General features: G+C 39.5%; 1 protein-coding gene across 3 annotated transcripts in view; it reads left to right on the top strand.

The window, feature by feature from the left end:
- Nucleotides 1-16,258, top strand: part of Cep112 (centrosomal protein 112) — a 407,052-nt gene that overhangs the window by 217,167 nt on the left and 173,627 nt on the right. For all 3 annotated transcript variants that reach the window (XM_034505950.2, XM_076935566.1, XM_076935567.1), the window contains exon 21: nt 15,563-15,793. In XM_034505950.2, coding sequence (XP_034361841.2) covers nt 15,563-15,793 — 231 coding nt within the window. The remainder of the gene's footprint in view (nt 1-15,562; nt 15,794-16,258) is intronic.

The raw sequence follows: 16,258 nt of genomic DNA, 5'->3' as shown, positions 1-16,258 counted from the left end.
ACAAACATTTTAGTTATATTTAATTATATCAGAGTTTATATTGACCTCTCTGAATAATGCTATGAGCATTCATGTATAAGTGTTGTATAGTCCTGTTTTTTTTTTATTTCTTTTTAATATAGACTTGGAAATGGAGAAAATTTTTATTGGCACATACTTGGTTTAATAAGGACATTTTCATGAAAGTTTATATTGTATTTTGAGAGTAGTCCCTGCAAACCCTTCTAATTACCCCTTTCCCTCAGCCATCGTCCACCAGTTCCTGTCGTTCCCATGGACAGTTCTAATTCTAGTTTCATGTCATATAAGCACACACAGTTTTCTGCATTTATGTAAAATCTAGGATCCAATGTTGTCTGAAACTGACTTAATTCATTTAACATGATAGTCTCTGGTTGCATCCATTTTCTTGCCACTGCCATTTCATTCTTTTTATGTCTGAGTGAAATATCATTGTGTAGATAGACTACATTGTATTTATTCATTCTGCTGTTTGTCAATGCCTCAGTAGAATCCGCAGCTTTGCTATTATAAATAATTCTGCAATAAATGTTGATATGCAAATACCTCTGCAATGTATTGGCTTGGACTGCTTTGGATAAAACCCAGAAGGTATGCCTGAGTTGTTAGGTAGGTGCACGTTAGTGTTCTGAGAACCTCCTGCTGACTTCCAGAGTGCTGGGCCAATCTGCATGCCTACCAGCATGTCTCTAAGGATTCCCTTTTGTCCACATACTTATCAGCACACATTTATGATGTGGACTCTCATGTGGTTTAGATTTTCATTTCTCTGATGTCTGGTGAGACTGAGCATTTTCATCTCTTATAGGCTAATTTTGCTCCATCATTTGGGAACTGGCTGCCTTCTTCATTCGTTCATTTATTAATTTCAGTTGTTCAATTCTTATTATTCAGTTTTCTGAGTTCTTTCTGTATTTTAGATATTAATCCTCTGCCAGATGTGTGGTTAGTAAAGATTACAGAGAACTGACTTTTGTCCCTTGTAAGGTATGGATCTGATTTCTTTTCCTGCGTGGAGAACGTTTTCCTCAACATGTTACTGGAGCAGCTTTCCAGACCTCTCCCACTCTACTGCTCTGTTAGTTCTGCCCAGTGTCAGCAGACTGTAGGCTCTGAGCTCTGCTCTGTCAGTCAGCTTTTCCTACTCTCTCATAAGCTTGTGTTCATTGCTACAGCCCTGCTCAGGCTGCAGGTGTAGACATTTAGCTGTGTCTTGTTCTTGTTTTGGGTGCAGGCGCTGGAGATGGAACTTCAAACCTGCAGGTATTGGCAGGCATTCTAGCTGCTGCTCTAGTTCCAGCTTTTGAAAGCAGGGTTGGACAGCAGGTTGAAAGCAGATTGGTGATGCAGAATTATTAAGGGCTGATTACTCTGTCTAGGCAGATATAATCAGTCGACTATTCTGCAGGTGTGTCCTTTTCTGGACATTAATTTGTCTGTAGATGGAAAGAGGCAATTCTTGCCTAGTGGCTGTCACCGCGCAACTGGAGTATCTCCAAGGTTGATCAATTTCTTCTTAGAATCCATGACAGGAAGCTGTCAGGAGCAGACAGGTCTCTAATCAAAATGAACATCAATATATAAATAGGTTCTATTTTGTTTTTGTTTTGTTTTGTTTAGTCAACAAAATGATGGACTGGATATTAGGACTATCTTGTACCTCACTGGTACAATTAGGAATAAGTATGCTCTAATTGTATTGTGACAAAAAAGTTTTATTTTAACAGGAAGGGTGATATGTAGGAGGAGCTAAGGGGGAAGGAGTACCAAGAGGAAGAGATGGAGTAAGGAGAGGAGAAGATGAAGGAGAGGAGAAGCTAGGTGATGAGAGAGAAAAAGAGGGGGGGGTGGGCATGGAGGCAGATGTTCACGTGTCTCCACCAGTCAAAGATAGTTTATATATCTAGGTTGGGTATTGGGTTACACTTCTGATTGAGCATTACCAAACTTATAAAGCCTTTGATTAACATTTTTAAAAATTGTATAAAAGCCAAAAGGAAAAGGGGGCATGGGTTAGGGGTTTTCTAGGGAGGGGAAATGGTGAAAGGGGATGGCATCTGAAATGTAAATAAAATATAAAAGAATTTTAAAAAGACAAAAAATTAGTATGTGATGCAGTAAAAAGAAAAAAAAAGAAAGCAGATTGGACAGACTCTCCTAGGTCAGCTGCCTAAGTGCTGAGACTTTAGGTATGTGCCACCACACCCAGCGTCCCTGCCTTTTTGAGACAGTATCTTCTTCAATTGCTCAGACTGGCCTCAAACTCATGATCTTCCTACTTCCTGCTCACAGGTGTCTTGTTGACCATCTCAAAAACTTTTCTGTTTAATCGGTCTCAAATTAGTGCTATAGATCATCAGGAATGGACTGGTGGGCTTGCCTCACTGTAGGATTAGCCCACAGTTGTTAGCTCTTCCTCGGTGGCTTTCATGGGGCTATACTTTTAGAATTGTATAAGTCTTTCGTGTACTTACTTCTAAGGATTAATTTAATTTTTTATTGTACTGAATTACTAAGGCCATTCCCACAGACTACTACGCTTTCAGCATGTTTGAGCACATTGCTCTTTACCACTGGGCCACCTCTGCCGAATGCTCCGTCTTGATTTTAGAGACTATTTCAAAGCTTTACACACAAAAATCATTGAATGAAATTTACCAATTTGAATAATACCTATTAGTTGGTTGAGAACATTCTTTCCAATGCCTACTTAGCTGAGAATCTCTGTTACTGAGCTTTTTAAAGTATTTTTCATTGAAATAATATAACTGTGGAAATGTCAGTGAGTTGAATCAGTTGCTTTTCTATGCATTCAGAAGTATTTCATGCTGATTTCTTTAATGAATTGAATTAATAGAGTAAATTATACTCTAGGTTACTTTGGAGATTTCAACCTTATGTCCCATGTGTGTGTGTGTGTGTGTGTGTGTGTGTTCCTGTATTCGCTCATAGATGCAGGTGCACATGTGTGCTTCTACATGTAGACATTAGAAAGTTCATATCAAATGTTTTTCTCCGTCTCACTTCAACATGTTTTGTTGTTGTTGTTGTTTTGGGTTTTTTGTTTTTGTTTTTTGTTTGTTTTTTGAGACTCAGCTCACCAGCTCATCAAGACAGGCTGGCCAGCTACCTCTAGGAATGCCTGCTTCCCCAGAACTCAGATTACAGACGCACACTACTGTGCTGCCCTGTTTATGTGGACGCTTAGGATGAAAACTAAGGGTGTCTGCTTACCCAGTAAGCACTTTACCAACCGAGCATATATACTGAGATTTAAATTAAATTAATTTGTGAAGTTTTGTCTTTCTCTGTTTTATGAGCTTATAACAAGTAGAGCAATATGATCCTTCAAAAATTTTAAAACTCAATCTATGGATTATATAAACTCAATATTTTCTTTGTGGAAAGATTTGTAAGTGCTATTTTATTTTTTAATTAAATTAAATTTGCTTAGCTTTCAGTTTCTATTTTTGATATTTTGTATGTAGCAAGAAATATATTCATTTCATCTCAATTCTCCAATTATTGGCATAATATTTTATAATCTTTCAACTCTGATGAATCTACATCTTGTCCTTATTTGTAATCTCAGTTATGAGTATGTGTTCTTGTAGGAGACTTTGTCAGTGCTTTGTTTTTATTTCTAATGTTGCTTGTTCATGCCTTTCATTTCCTTGGTTAATATTACCAAAACTTGTTCTCCTTAACTAACTTGTTAATCTGTTTTGCTATATCATTAATAATTAGCATTTTAAATAAATAACACATCAAGACTCATTTTCCTGGTTTGAGTTTCATCCTCTAAGATTAAATAGGGAACTTTATAATTATCAGTCATTTATAAACATCTTACTTAAATGTTATGGATTCATTTGGGTTAGGAAATAAGTAACATCAATCAGAATGTGTAAGCTACAAAAATAGATATAGTAAAATACTTTCCACTCACCCCTGACCTGCTGAACCCACCCCTTTTATTCCTATCTGAAATAGTACCAGTGTAAAAAGGACCAATGTCTTTCCATAAATCATTCTAGCTACTTTATATTCCCTTTTCATTTTATCTTGAACCCTTAGTTAAAGTGAGTGCTTTTATTTGTAAATTGTCTATGGACATATCTTCCTTCTGCTCCCATAATTTGGTCATTGGTCAGCAACTAATTCAGTTGCAGTGTAGTAGAGGATAGCCCTCTGATGCTAATTTCTGTGATACCAATACTTTAACCTCACAAATACATTTAGGTATGTTTACAGGATGAGCTTTCCCTGAAGCTGTGGGGTGTGACCTTTCTCCCAATAGTTCCATTCCACTTGCTGTGTCCTCTGCTTTGCACTGTGGATTATCTTGTCATGCTTTTAAGATATCTTTCACAGTGTAGCCATTTACATTTAAAAAATATTGTCCCTTGTATCATTATTTTTATTTCATGGATTATGCTGATGTATTTAATAACACGTTATCAAGGCCTGATACACTTCCTCCTATGTTTTTCTTTGGTGTGTGTGTGTGAATAAAGATCGAGTTTAGAGGGCTTTGTGATGTGAAGCAGTGATCATTGATCTGTATACTAGCTCTTTTCTTCTGAAGGTTTGTGTTTTACCTTTATGTCCACAGTCCATTTATATCTAATTTTTATGAAAGGTGATGATTGTAGCTTGGTTCTTTTTCATGTATATTTAATTATTCTGGAACCATGAGTTTAAGATGTTTTAATGGAATAGTTTTACAGGCTTCTCTTAAGGGGAGTCGATATTTGCTTCAACTGAGAATATCAACTCCACACTTGCTCTTAACCACCTGAGCAGTTCCAAGGTTGTCTGGTCACTCCAGGGCAGCTGTGTGCTCCACACCTGGTGCTTGCATCCATTTAGCTCTTATAATTCTGTGGGCCTTCCTGTCTCTTTCAAGTATATTAAATCATATTATAGCATTCTAGATTCTTTAAATATCTACACTATTTTTTCAGTATTTATTCGTTCCTCTTCCATTGGGTGTCCTGTTTGTTTCATACACTTCAGTCTTTCCATATATGACATGTCCTGTGTCGAACCCCATCTCTAGATGGCATGTCTTTATCTCTTAAGGTCCACCTGAGGCTATTCAGCACAAGTTACTGCTTCCCCATCAGAACTCTCACAGTACTTTCTTATCTCTTATAGTATGTGCGCAGTTTATATTTTCTTCTCAAAATTCTTCAGGAAACTTTTCTCTTGAAGTCTCCTTCATAATTGATTTCACATAAGATACATATATTAAAATATAAATATAAAATAAAAATATAAATATAAAAATATAAATATAAAAAATATATTATATTTATATATAAAATATATACATATATTAAATTACACATAATTTGAAGGAATGTCATTGCAAGATTTCAGCTTTAGCTTTCATAAAAGATTACACAGATTACAAATTACAAATTAACTTCACATACCAAGATGTTGTTGGTATGCCTTTATACCAGGAAGGTATAAAAAATAATTTTTTAACTTGGAAAATAATCCAATTTGTTAACAGCATGTCCTCATTTAAGTTACATTGTATTTTTATAAAGTATATTTATAAATGTTATTTGTGGCTAGTTTGACCATGATCCTGGCAATTCATTTGTGGCTAGTTTGACCATGATCCTGGCAATTCATATTCGTCTCTAGAGTGTTTGAACCTTGCCTTTCTGTTGCCCAAATTTGTGAGTTTCCAAGTGGTTTTGAGAATTACTAGCTTTCTAAAGAAACTGTTGGAATGTTTTTAGCTATTTCAAATTGACACTGAAAGTCAATTTGAAAGTAGCTGTTCTTGTAATGTATCTATTATAGACACAGCTTTTAGTAACCTGTAAAAAATTTTAAATTATTTGTTTTTTTTTCTGAGTATATGTGTATGCCACTTATATGGGTCTATGGAAGCCAGAAGATGGTGTCAGATCCCCTGCTACTGAGGTACAGAGAGTTATGAACTGCCATGTAGGTGCTGAGAAGCAAAACTGGGTCCTCCGCCAGTGCTTTTTAACCATTGAGTCATCTCCCCATCCCCTGTCTATGAAATTTTCATTAATCAGTTCTTTTATATCAGTCACATAGATGAAATTTAATGGCTTATTATTTACAATAGGCAACAGAAAAGCAACTGATGTTGGTGCTCAAATCAGTTACCAACACATGCTGACATAAGGGACAACACTCTCACCCTTCCTGTTTCTCTTACCATTTCATTTCTTCTACGATTAGTTGATTGATTTTCAGGACAGGCATTCCATTTGGAAAACATTAAACTTAAGCTAGTGTGTGTGTCCATATTGCCAGCAATTAAATACACCATTTTCTAATTCAGCATCACATACCTAGTCAGCTAATAGAACATACTTGATTCAGTGCAGCACACTAAGGAGCTGTAGAGTGAACAGATCACATGTGTACTGTGGGTCACACTGGAAGTGGATTAGACACTTCTCTAAAACAATTTGAGGGGAAAGTTATTGTATTTTTTGTGCAAATGACTTTGGTAATGTACCATAAGACAAATTAGATTTATGATTTGTTCACAAATGTATTATGTGACTATCTATATTTGTCATTAAGATAAATGACAAGAGTAGATTGTCTTCTAAAAACAAGGGAGAAACACTTGCCCGAAGGGCTCACATCACCTTCCTCCTGTGCTCTACCCAGGCTGCATCCTTTCTTTTACACACCCATGACTTCATTGCACTTGGGAGTTTCTTGGGGTTTGTTTTGTTGCTTTGAAAGTACTTCCTGTCCTGGAGCTCTAGAGCCAAGCTTCCTGAAGGCTCCACAGTTTTGATTGGGCAGGGGAGCCAGTTCTGCTTTGTTACAATGGAGACAGGGAGCTTTGTTTTTGTTTTTTATTGGATATTTATTTATTTACATTTCAGATGTCATCCCCTTTCCTCATTTCCCCTCCCTAGAACCCCCATCCTATCCCCCTCCTCCTTTTTGCTTTTATACCATTTTTATTACATACATGTATTAAGGCCAGTTCTAGGTTGAGGGTCTAGCAATACAATACATGCCGAATAGTCAAGGAACAAGCAACACAATAAACACAAATAGTCAAAGAACAAGCAAGGCAATAAACACAATTACCTGAACACTCCTGTGATCACTGTTATTAAGGACTTATCAGGATGACCAAAATATCTGAGCCAACTTCCCTGTCCTAGCCCAAAGTCATTTTCATGTCTGAAGCCTACTTTTGTTCTAGCCTAAGATTTAGATTCCTACCTGAAATTACTTCTTTGTTCTAGTCTAATGTCAGATTCCTGCCTGAAGCCTACTTCCTTGTTCTTGGCCACTGTCATATTCCTGCCAAGCAGCCCATTTCCTTGTCCTTGGCCCATGTAAAATTCTTGCCAAGCAGCCTCAAAGGCTCTCCTCCTCTCCCCCTTTTTTTATTTCATTAACAAGACTGAGTCTGTCTTAGGTTGTTCTGACAATAATGCCTTCCTTACCCATCATGGAATATGCATTACCCAAAGCAATGAACTTATGTCTTAGGTTAGTAAGGCTCTGTGCAGAATCTTACCCGTCCTTGGCTTGCCAGCCTGTTAATTTAATAACTCTGTCTGGGGGTCCATTTTCAGGTTCAAGCCATCCATGTACTTTGGCTGCCAATATGTTGATGTTGTTAAAGACAAGCTTTAACACAATGGGCAGAAATAAAAGTATTCTCAGGACCAAAAGGGCTAGCATGATCATGTTATATATGCCATTCTTGAAGCTTGACCAAAATAGAAATACTGACCTCAGGGCATGGGTAATTTTCTGAGCAGTATCTACTGCATCAACTCTCAGCAGAGCAGAGCAGCATTCTTGAAATTCATAAGCTTGTTATTCAAAGTTAAAACATCTAGAGAGATGTTAGAATTATGCCATATACTCTACAAATGTCTTTAAACTTCTTCCTAATTATAATGACTACCACTGTACATTTTAGAACTAACATGAATCCAATGGTATTTGGCATGACACTCGAGATGGCTTCTTACCCTTAAATTCTGAACCTCCTTCCAATAATTTAAATAGGGTAAAGAACATCAATCTGTTCTTCCAAATGCCTATCTAAATCCTCTTGAATATTCAACACATTAGTAATATTTTTGCTAAATGATTAACAAAAGTAGCTGTCTTAACTTCTTGTGTCACAGCAATTGCAGAAGTAGTGGTGCTAGAAATTAATGTAATTAAAGCTGTTATACCATCAATAATCAAGCTCACTACCTCTTGCTTCTGCTTAAAGCCTAAGTCATTTCTTTCAGTATTTGCAAGCTATTTTTAGAATACCAAGGTTCTGTGATACTCAGGGCACTAAAACAAAAACTGTTTGATAGACCTCCATAACTGACATGCTGGATTTCAAAACACAAACACAATTAGAAGGTATACAATCAATGCTATTTACATTAAATACTGTAGAAGAAACAAAAGTATTTTTAACTTGACAATTAAAAGAGCCTTAACACATGTGCTAACACCTGTTTGAAATCCAGATCCTGCCCCCTATCTATCTTTTGCTAACATAACATCATAGAGAACTGCAGCTAATTTCCATATATGTCTCTGAAAATGTCCAGAACCAGACTTCCAAATGAAGACTGTTATTTCCAATATTGGATTGATTTCTAGACCAGTCCATGATTGAGTCTGAATAACTGGTCACATTTAAGAACAATACAAGAGTCATTATAACTTCTCTTTTTGATTCTCTGTTCTACAAGGTCTAAAAATGTGAGGCAAGGCAGCTTGTCCCATCAGGGGTATAGGTAAGCAATGGTGGGTCAGGAACTTATATCCAATACAGCTTCCCAGTCACTATTGTCAGGGCACTCAGCAAGCTCACGGGTCAGCATCATTCTTTGTCCCAGAATCAGCATGTCTCACCCGTCGCTCTGGTGGCCACCATGCTCCTTCAGCTTCCTGCAGAAAAAATACAAACATAACCTCTTCCCCATACTAATTACCTGGTCGGGGTCATGCCATATGCCAGTAAGTGGATCCTTCCCTTTCACATATACATAAGTATGCCTAGTTGTAGAGTGCCATAGACACTCAGCAGAAAGTTCCTTGGCATACAATTTTTAAAAAAAAAATAAATTTAAATAAACTATAAAAAGAACATGATTTAAATAAATTTGTGGTGTGTGGGGATATATCTCCCCCTTTTTTATTTTATGAAGATATTGTTTTAAAGTTTCATGGGCCCCTTCCACAGTCTCTTGTCCTTGAAAATTATAAGGAATCCCAGTAAGATGGGTAATGTTAAATTGTTGCTAAAATGTCTCAAATATTCGACTGTGATAGCCAGCTCCATAATCTGGGTCTTTCTGTATGTTTGTTTTTCTTTTTTGTTTTTTTTTTATTATTGGATACTTCATCAACATTTCAGATGTTATTCCCTTTCCCCATTCCCCACCCCCAGAAACCCCTTAACCCATCCTCTCTCCTCCTATTTCTATGAGGGTGTGCCCCCACCCATCTACCCACTCCCACCTCCCTGCCTTCAAATTCCCTTCTCTGGGGCATCCAGCCTTCAAGGGGCCATGGTCCTCCTCTTCCGCTGATGCCTGACCAGTCCATTCTCCTCTTCATACACAGCTGGAGACATGGGTCCTTCCATGTGTGTTCCCAGGCTAGCTGTTTAGAGCCTGGAAGCACTGGTTGGTTGGTATTGTCACTCTCCCCATGGGGCCTCAAACCCTTTCAGCTCCTTCAGTCTTCTCTTTAACTTCTCCATTGGGAACCCCATGATCAGTTCAATAGTTACCTGTGAGCATTCACCCTTATATATGTCAGGCTCTGGCAGTGCCTCTCAGGAGACAGGTATATCAGGCTCCTGTCAGCATGCACTTCTGGACATCCACAACAGTGCTTGCATATGATGATTGCATCTGGGAGGGATCTCCAGGTGGGGTGGTCTCTGGATGCTCCCTTCTCCAGTTTCTGCCCCACACATTATCTTATATTTGATCCTATGAGTGTTTTGTTACTCCTTCTAAGAAGGACCAAAGCACCCACACTTTGGTCTTTCTTTTTCTTGGGCTTCATGTAGTCTATGAGTTATGTCTTAGGTATTGTGAGATCTTGGGCTAATATCCACTTATCAATGAGTACATACAATGTGTGCTCTTTTGTGATTGGGTTAGCTCACTCAGGATGATATTTTCTAGTTCCATCCATTTGGATAGGGAGCTTTTTAAAGCTTTTTGTGTCTAGAAGTATGTCTAGTGTTTCTGCTGTCCAATCTTAGAGTTCTCATCTATTTACATCTAATTAAATGTCCGTTCTTCTTGTTGTTATGTCCTTTGTGTTGCCACTTGTACTAGAGTGAGCAAGGAGCAGGGTCAGTAGGCCAGTTAGTGATGATAATCCTCCATGCAGAATGACTGGGAACACAGTCTATTAGCATCTATCAGTGAATTACCACAAAGACTCTATCAGATAGTCTGTGCAATCTCAATACTCAAAACCAGCAATTGTCATTTAATATGTAGAAATACTAAAGTTTTAAATGATGAAAACAATGATAATAACATTCTTGTTGACAGTGGGATATAGTTATTTTGATTACAAATACTTTTTATTAATCATTCCATTCACTTACATATCAAGTGATATACCACTTTCTGATTACCCCCTCCACCAACCCCCATCCCTCATCTGCCCCCCTCCCCTTTGCCTGTATGAGAGTGCTCCCCCACCCACCCACAGTCTCCTGCCCTACTGCTCTAGCATCCCCCTACTCTGAGGCATCAAACCTCCCTGGGATCAAGGGCCTCCCCTCCCATTGCTGTCAGGCAAGGCCATCTTCTGCTACATGTGTATTTGGAGCCATGGATTCCTCTAAGTACACTCCTTGGTTGTTGGTCTAGACTTTGGAAGAACTGGATAGTCAGGCCAGCCTATGTTGTTCTTCCAATGGGGTTGCAATCCCCCTCCACTCTTCCAGTCCTTCTGCCAGCTCCCCCACCAGGTTCCCTGAGTTTAGTCTGATGGTTGACTCCAAGCATCCACATCTGCATTGGTCAGCTGCTGGCTGGACCTCCCAATGAACCACCACATGAGGTTCCTGTCAGCAAGCTCCTTTTGACCATGGCAGCAGTGTTGGGTTTGGTGTCTGTAGACATGATGTATCTCCAGGTGGAGCCATCCCCAGTTGACCCTTCCTTCAGTCTCTGTTCCATTTTTTTGTCCCTGTTCTTCCTTTGGACAGGAACATTTCTGGGTTAAAAAAACTTTGAGATGGATCGTTGGCCCCATCCCTCCACCAGGGGCCATGCCTATCTCCTAGAGGTGATCTTAAATATATTTTTAATTAATTATTCTATTTACTTACATCCCTAATGTTGCCTCCCCTCCAAGCCCCCTCCCAGAGTTCTTCACCCCATCCCCTTTGTCTCTGAGAGGGTGCTTCCCCATCACCCTTCCCTGAGACATCAAATCTCTTCAGGATTAGGCACATCCTCTCCCACCAAGGCCAGACAAGGCAGTCCTCTGCTACTTATGTGCTGGGGGCCTCGGACCAGCCCATGTATGGTCTTTGGTTGGTGAATTAGACTCTGGAACTTCCCAGGCCCCAGATAGTTGACACTGTTGGTCTTCCTATGGGGTTGCCATCCCCTTCAGTTCCTTCAATCCTTCCTCTAACACATCTATAGGGGTACCCAACATCAGTCCAATTGTTGTCAGTAATTATCTGTACATATCTTGGTCAGCTGCTGGTAAAGCCTCTCAGAGGACAGCCATGCTAGACTCCTGTCTGCAAGCATAACATAACATCAGTAATAGTGTCAGGGTTTGGTGACTGCCTATGGGATGAATCCCAAGTTGGACTAGTCAGCAGTTAGCCATTCCTTCAGTCTCTGCTCCATTTGTCCTTGCATTTCTGGGTCAAAACTCTGGGTCAAAAATTTTGAAGGTGGATTGATGTCCTCATCCTTCTACTGGGTCCCCTGTCTAACTACTGGAGGTGATCTCTTCAGGTTCAATCTCCCACTGTTGGGCATTTCAGCTAAGGTCACCCACATTGAATCCTGGAAGCCTCTCACATACTAGGTCTCTGGGACTTTGAATTTCTGCCCTGCTTCCCCCACCTCACACACAGACACACATATATATCTGATCATATTCATCCCATTCCCTCCCTCCAATTCCTCTCAGACCCTTCCCCCAACCCCTTCCCAACTTCATGTCCTCATTTTTTCTTTTAATAACAAACTGATCTCAGTTAGTGCTACACATGTGCACTTGGGTATAGGGCTGTTCATTGGAGCACAGGCAACCTACCAGGAGCCATGTTCAAGAAGTAAACTAATCCTCCCTTCCCGGCAGCCATCAGCTACCAAACTACTTAAGCTTTCATGCCGGAATTTTGATTGTCTGATCTTGTAAACTTGCCTGGTCTTGTGCAGATCTTGTTCAAGCAAGCACAGCTCCTGTGAGTGCAAGCACATGGTAGGCAGGTCCAGAAGACCTGGTTTGTAGCAGGCCTTTCCAGTCTCTGGCTTTCACAGTCTTACCTCTCTCACCTAGCTGCTGCTGCTGCCACTTCCTGTCCGTCTTGTTCTTCTTCTGCTGCTTCTGCTTTTCTCCTCCTCCTTCCTCCTCTCCTTTCTTCTTCTTTTTTATTTTTGTGTCTCTGAGTGTCTGGTGTGTATATTTGAGTACACCTATGCCACAGTCTGCATGTGGGATCAGAGGATAATTTAGGTGTTGATTCTCTTTGTACATGGGTTCTGGGAATTAAACTCAGAGCATCAGGCTTGTGCAACAAGGACTTTTTCCACCAAGCCCTCTTGCTATCCCTAGCTTTCTGCTGTTTCTTAGCATGGCAATAATATTTTGTACTGATGTCATTTTGGGTTTTCTAATCAGAGGAATACTGGATTTTGCAATGCTTGTTTTTTTAACTATGATATCATAAATAAGACAGTTGCTGTGGTATTTTGGGAAATGCTGCATTTATGGCTAATAGTAGAAATTAATTTTTTTTACTTTTACCTTTACATTTTATATAATAAATTTTCTCTTTATTTTCATAAATATACATGTATAATATTCTTTGATCATGTTCTCCTTTCCCATTTTAAGATTTATTTAGAGCCACAAAAGATGAAGCAGCCAAAGCACTAGTAGGCAAAAATAAATAAAACTGGAGTTTTCACTCTACTTGATTTCAAGGAACATTATGGAGCCAAAGTAACAAAAACAGCATAGGACCAGCACGGAAACAAATATGGATCAGTAGGGCAGAAAGTACAGGCAGGCCAGGCTTTTTAAGAAGACATTTTTTTGTATCCACACACAGTTACATTCATTAGGATAGTCAAAGAGGAAACTCTGAATGAAGACAGAATCTATAAGCAAAGGAAGAAAGGAAGCTTCACTGTGAACATATTTTTAAATGGGGTACATTTTTTTGTTTGGTGGTATTGGTTTTGTCTTCTTTCTACTCTCATGAGACACGGGGATGGAGCATTTGTGAGAGTCTGGGCCTTTGGGTAGGAATCACTTAGACCATCAACATGCATAAATTTGATGCACCAAAGGGCTGTGCCTATAGTTTGTAGTTGAGTTAGATATCAGTGAACCAGAAACAGAAATACTACATCTTAAGCCAGGTGTGTTAGACCTTGTCTGTAATAGAAGCCCTCGGAAGACAGAGGCAGGAAGATTAGGAGTTCAGAACCAGCCTTGGATACATAATAAGTTTGAATTTAGTCTAGACTACATGTTGCCCTGTCCAAAAAGAAAAAGATGATTATGTTTAGTTTTTAACAGTGAGTCTGTGTCTTCCACTTAAAAGTTCAGAGATACAAGCCAGTTCTCTTAAGGAGACTGACACGTGAGGAATATAAAAGGTTTTAAGAGAAACCAAAGAACAGGAAAATCGAAGTGAAGTTGTGTAGGCAGTCTTCTGAGCAGGATGGTCTGCTAGGTTCTCTATAGCATGAAACATAGAAAGGAGCCAAGTTCACTGAAACGCTTGCAGTGTTTGTCTAAGATTCCACAGAGCTTTAGATGGTAGCAAATCTATTCAAAATCACAAGGCATGTGGACACTTAAGAAAAAAATAAATAGCCCGCTGAACACTGGAGATGAAGAGCAGACCCTGCGAAGCAGGCAGAGATGAATCAAAGTCCCTTCAAAGAGCTAACAGCCGCCTTTTCAACCCCACCCAGACAGAGGCTCTCGGACGAGTAAATGCTGCACCGGTTGGGGATGAACCTCTTTGAAAGAACTTAAAACATGCCATGGAGGGCAACAGGATGCTAGTGATGTGAGGGCAGAGAAGTGAGGGGCCAGGCCTTTTCCTACTGGCAGGACAGACAGAAAATGCAGTACATTTCCAGGTAAGAGAGGACAGGGAAGGTGATAGAGGAAAATATGGATTGATTTAGACAAAATGGAGAAAGTGTAAACTGTACAAAAATACTTTACTAATAAGGCAAATACTTAGGTCTATGTGAACTAATTAAACAACAGTTGTAAGCTGCCGTGTGGGTGCCGGGGACCAAACCTGCATTCTCTGCGTGAGCAGCAAAGTGCTCTTCCCTGCTAAGCCTTCCTCCAGCCTCACATCAGTGTTCTTTTAAACCATCTAGTTTGTGGTACCTTGCTGCAGAGCAGCCTTACAAAACTTAGGTTCCATGAATTTTAGGGCTAAGACGCATACATCTGAATGATTCACAAGTCAAAGAAAAAAAAGACTGGAAAAGTTAAATGTTTATTGAACTAAATGATCATAAAAACATTATATATTTATAGTTAACAAATGGAACAGAATTTCAAATGTGTAAATCAGGAAAGAAAGGATAAAATTTAGTTACATATTCAAAAAACCAGACCCTCCAGAGCTCCCGGGGACTAAACCACCAACTAAAGAGTACATATGGAGGGACCCATGGCTCCAGTTACATATGTAGCAGAGGCTGGCCTTGTCAGACATCAGTGGGAGGAGAGGCCCTTGGTCCTGTGAAGGCTCTATACCCCAGTGTAGGGAAATGCCAGGTTGGGGAGGTGGAAGTGGGTAGGTGGGATAGGGGGAAGGAGGATGAGTTAGTGGGTTTCTGGAGGGGAAACTAAGAAAGGAGATAACATTTGAAATGTAAATAAATAAAATATCAAATAAAAAAGAAATTGGAAGAAAGAATACAAAAGAAAATAGAGGATACAACAGAATCAGTGATAGAAAAACAGGCCCAGTAGAGGACATGAGGTGAATTCTCAGAACTTGATGTTGAGTATTAAAAGAGCAGGCTTCAGAAGAGTGCTTGCAATAGCACAACATATGTATTATGACCAGGTAAAGTTAAGCAGTGTGATGGGGGTTATGGGAAAATGTCCCTCTGCCACATGGCGTTTACCTCTAAGTGGGAACAGGACTGAAGGACACAGACAACAAAGGCCCTGGGTGGGGACATGAAGGACAAGTGAACATTTAACATGTGTGCGCATTGGCCTGTGGAGTTGTTCCTTTGTGACATCCCTGTTTCTGTCTCTGCCCATCTCTCCACACTAGGTTATTGCTGACATGGAGGCCCAGGTTCATAAGCTGAGGGAAGAGCTGATTAATGTGAACTCTCAGCGGAAACAGCAGTTGGTAGAACTTGGTCTTCTTCGGGAAGAAGAGAAGCAGAGGGCTGCAAGGGACCATGAGACTGCTGTCAAGAAGCTGAAGGCTGAGTCCGAGAGGGTGAAAATGGAGCTGAAAAAGACGCATGCTGCTGAGACTGAGATGACTCTGGAGAAGGTGAGGAGTATCTGGGAGGACAGGACGGTGCTTAGGCCTCAAGTGCAGATTTCAACCCCACCGTACCTGCTCTAGTGTTTCATCTCTGCAAGGTGGTGGGCATGGATGTACTCTTCAGACTTAGAGCAGCAATTTGAATATTGTGCTGTGTCTTAAGCACCGCTAAGGAACTATCTAACTTTCTCCTTGATTTTTATGGAGGGATTCTCTGGGTTGTCCCCTTTCATAGGAATTCAATACAGTGATAGAACAGTCTTGTACACTGTCACATACCATGTACTATAGGGATATTTGGGCTGTATCTCTGAATTTTAAGTTTAGAATGAGGTGCACATTTCCTCTAAACTGTTGTCTAATAGTTTTTAGACTTCATAGTTTCTCTTTAATAACACTAACATAAGTGATGATGTATTTTCTAGGTTAATATTTTAGTAGAAGTAAGTTCATAAATAAATATCACTATAA

Source organism: Arvicanthis niloticus, chromosome 6, assembly GCF_011762505.2.
Source record: "Arvicanthis niloticus isolate mArvNil1 chromosome 6, mArvNil1.pat.X, whole genome shotgun sequence".
Taxonomy (NCBI): Eukaryota; Metazoa; Chordata; class Mammalia; order Rodentia; family Muridae; genus Arvicanthis; species Arvicanthis niloticus.
This window is presented reverse-complemented; position numbering and strand designations above follow the sequence as displayed.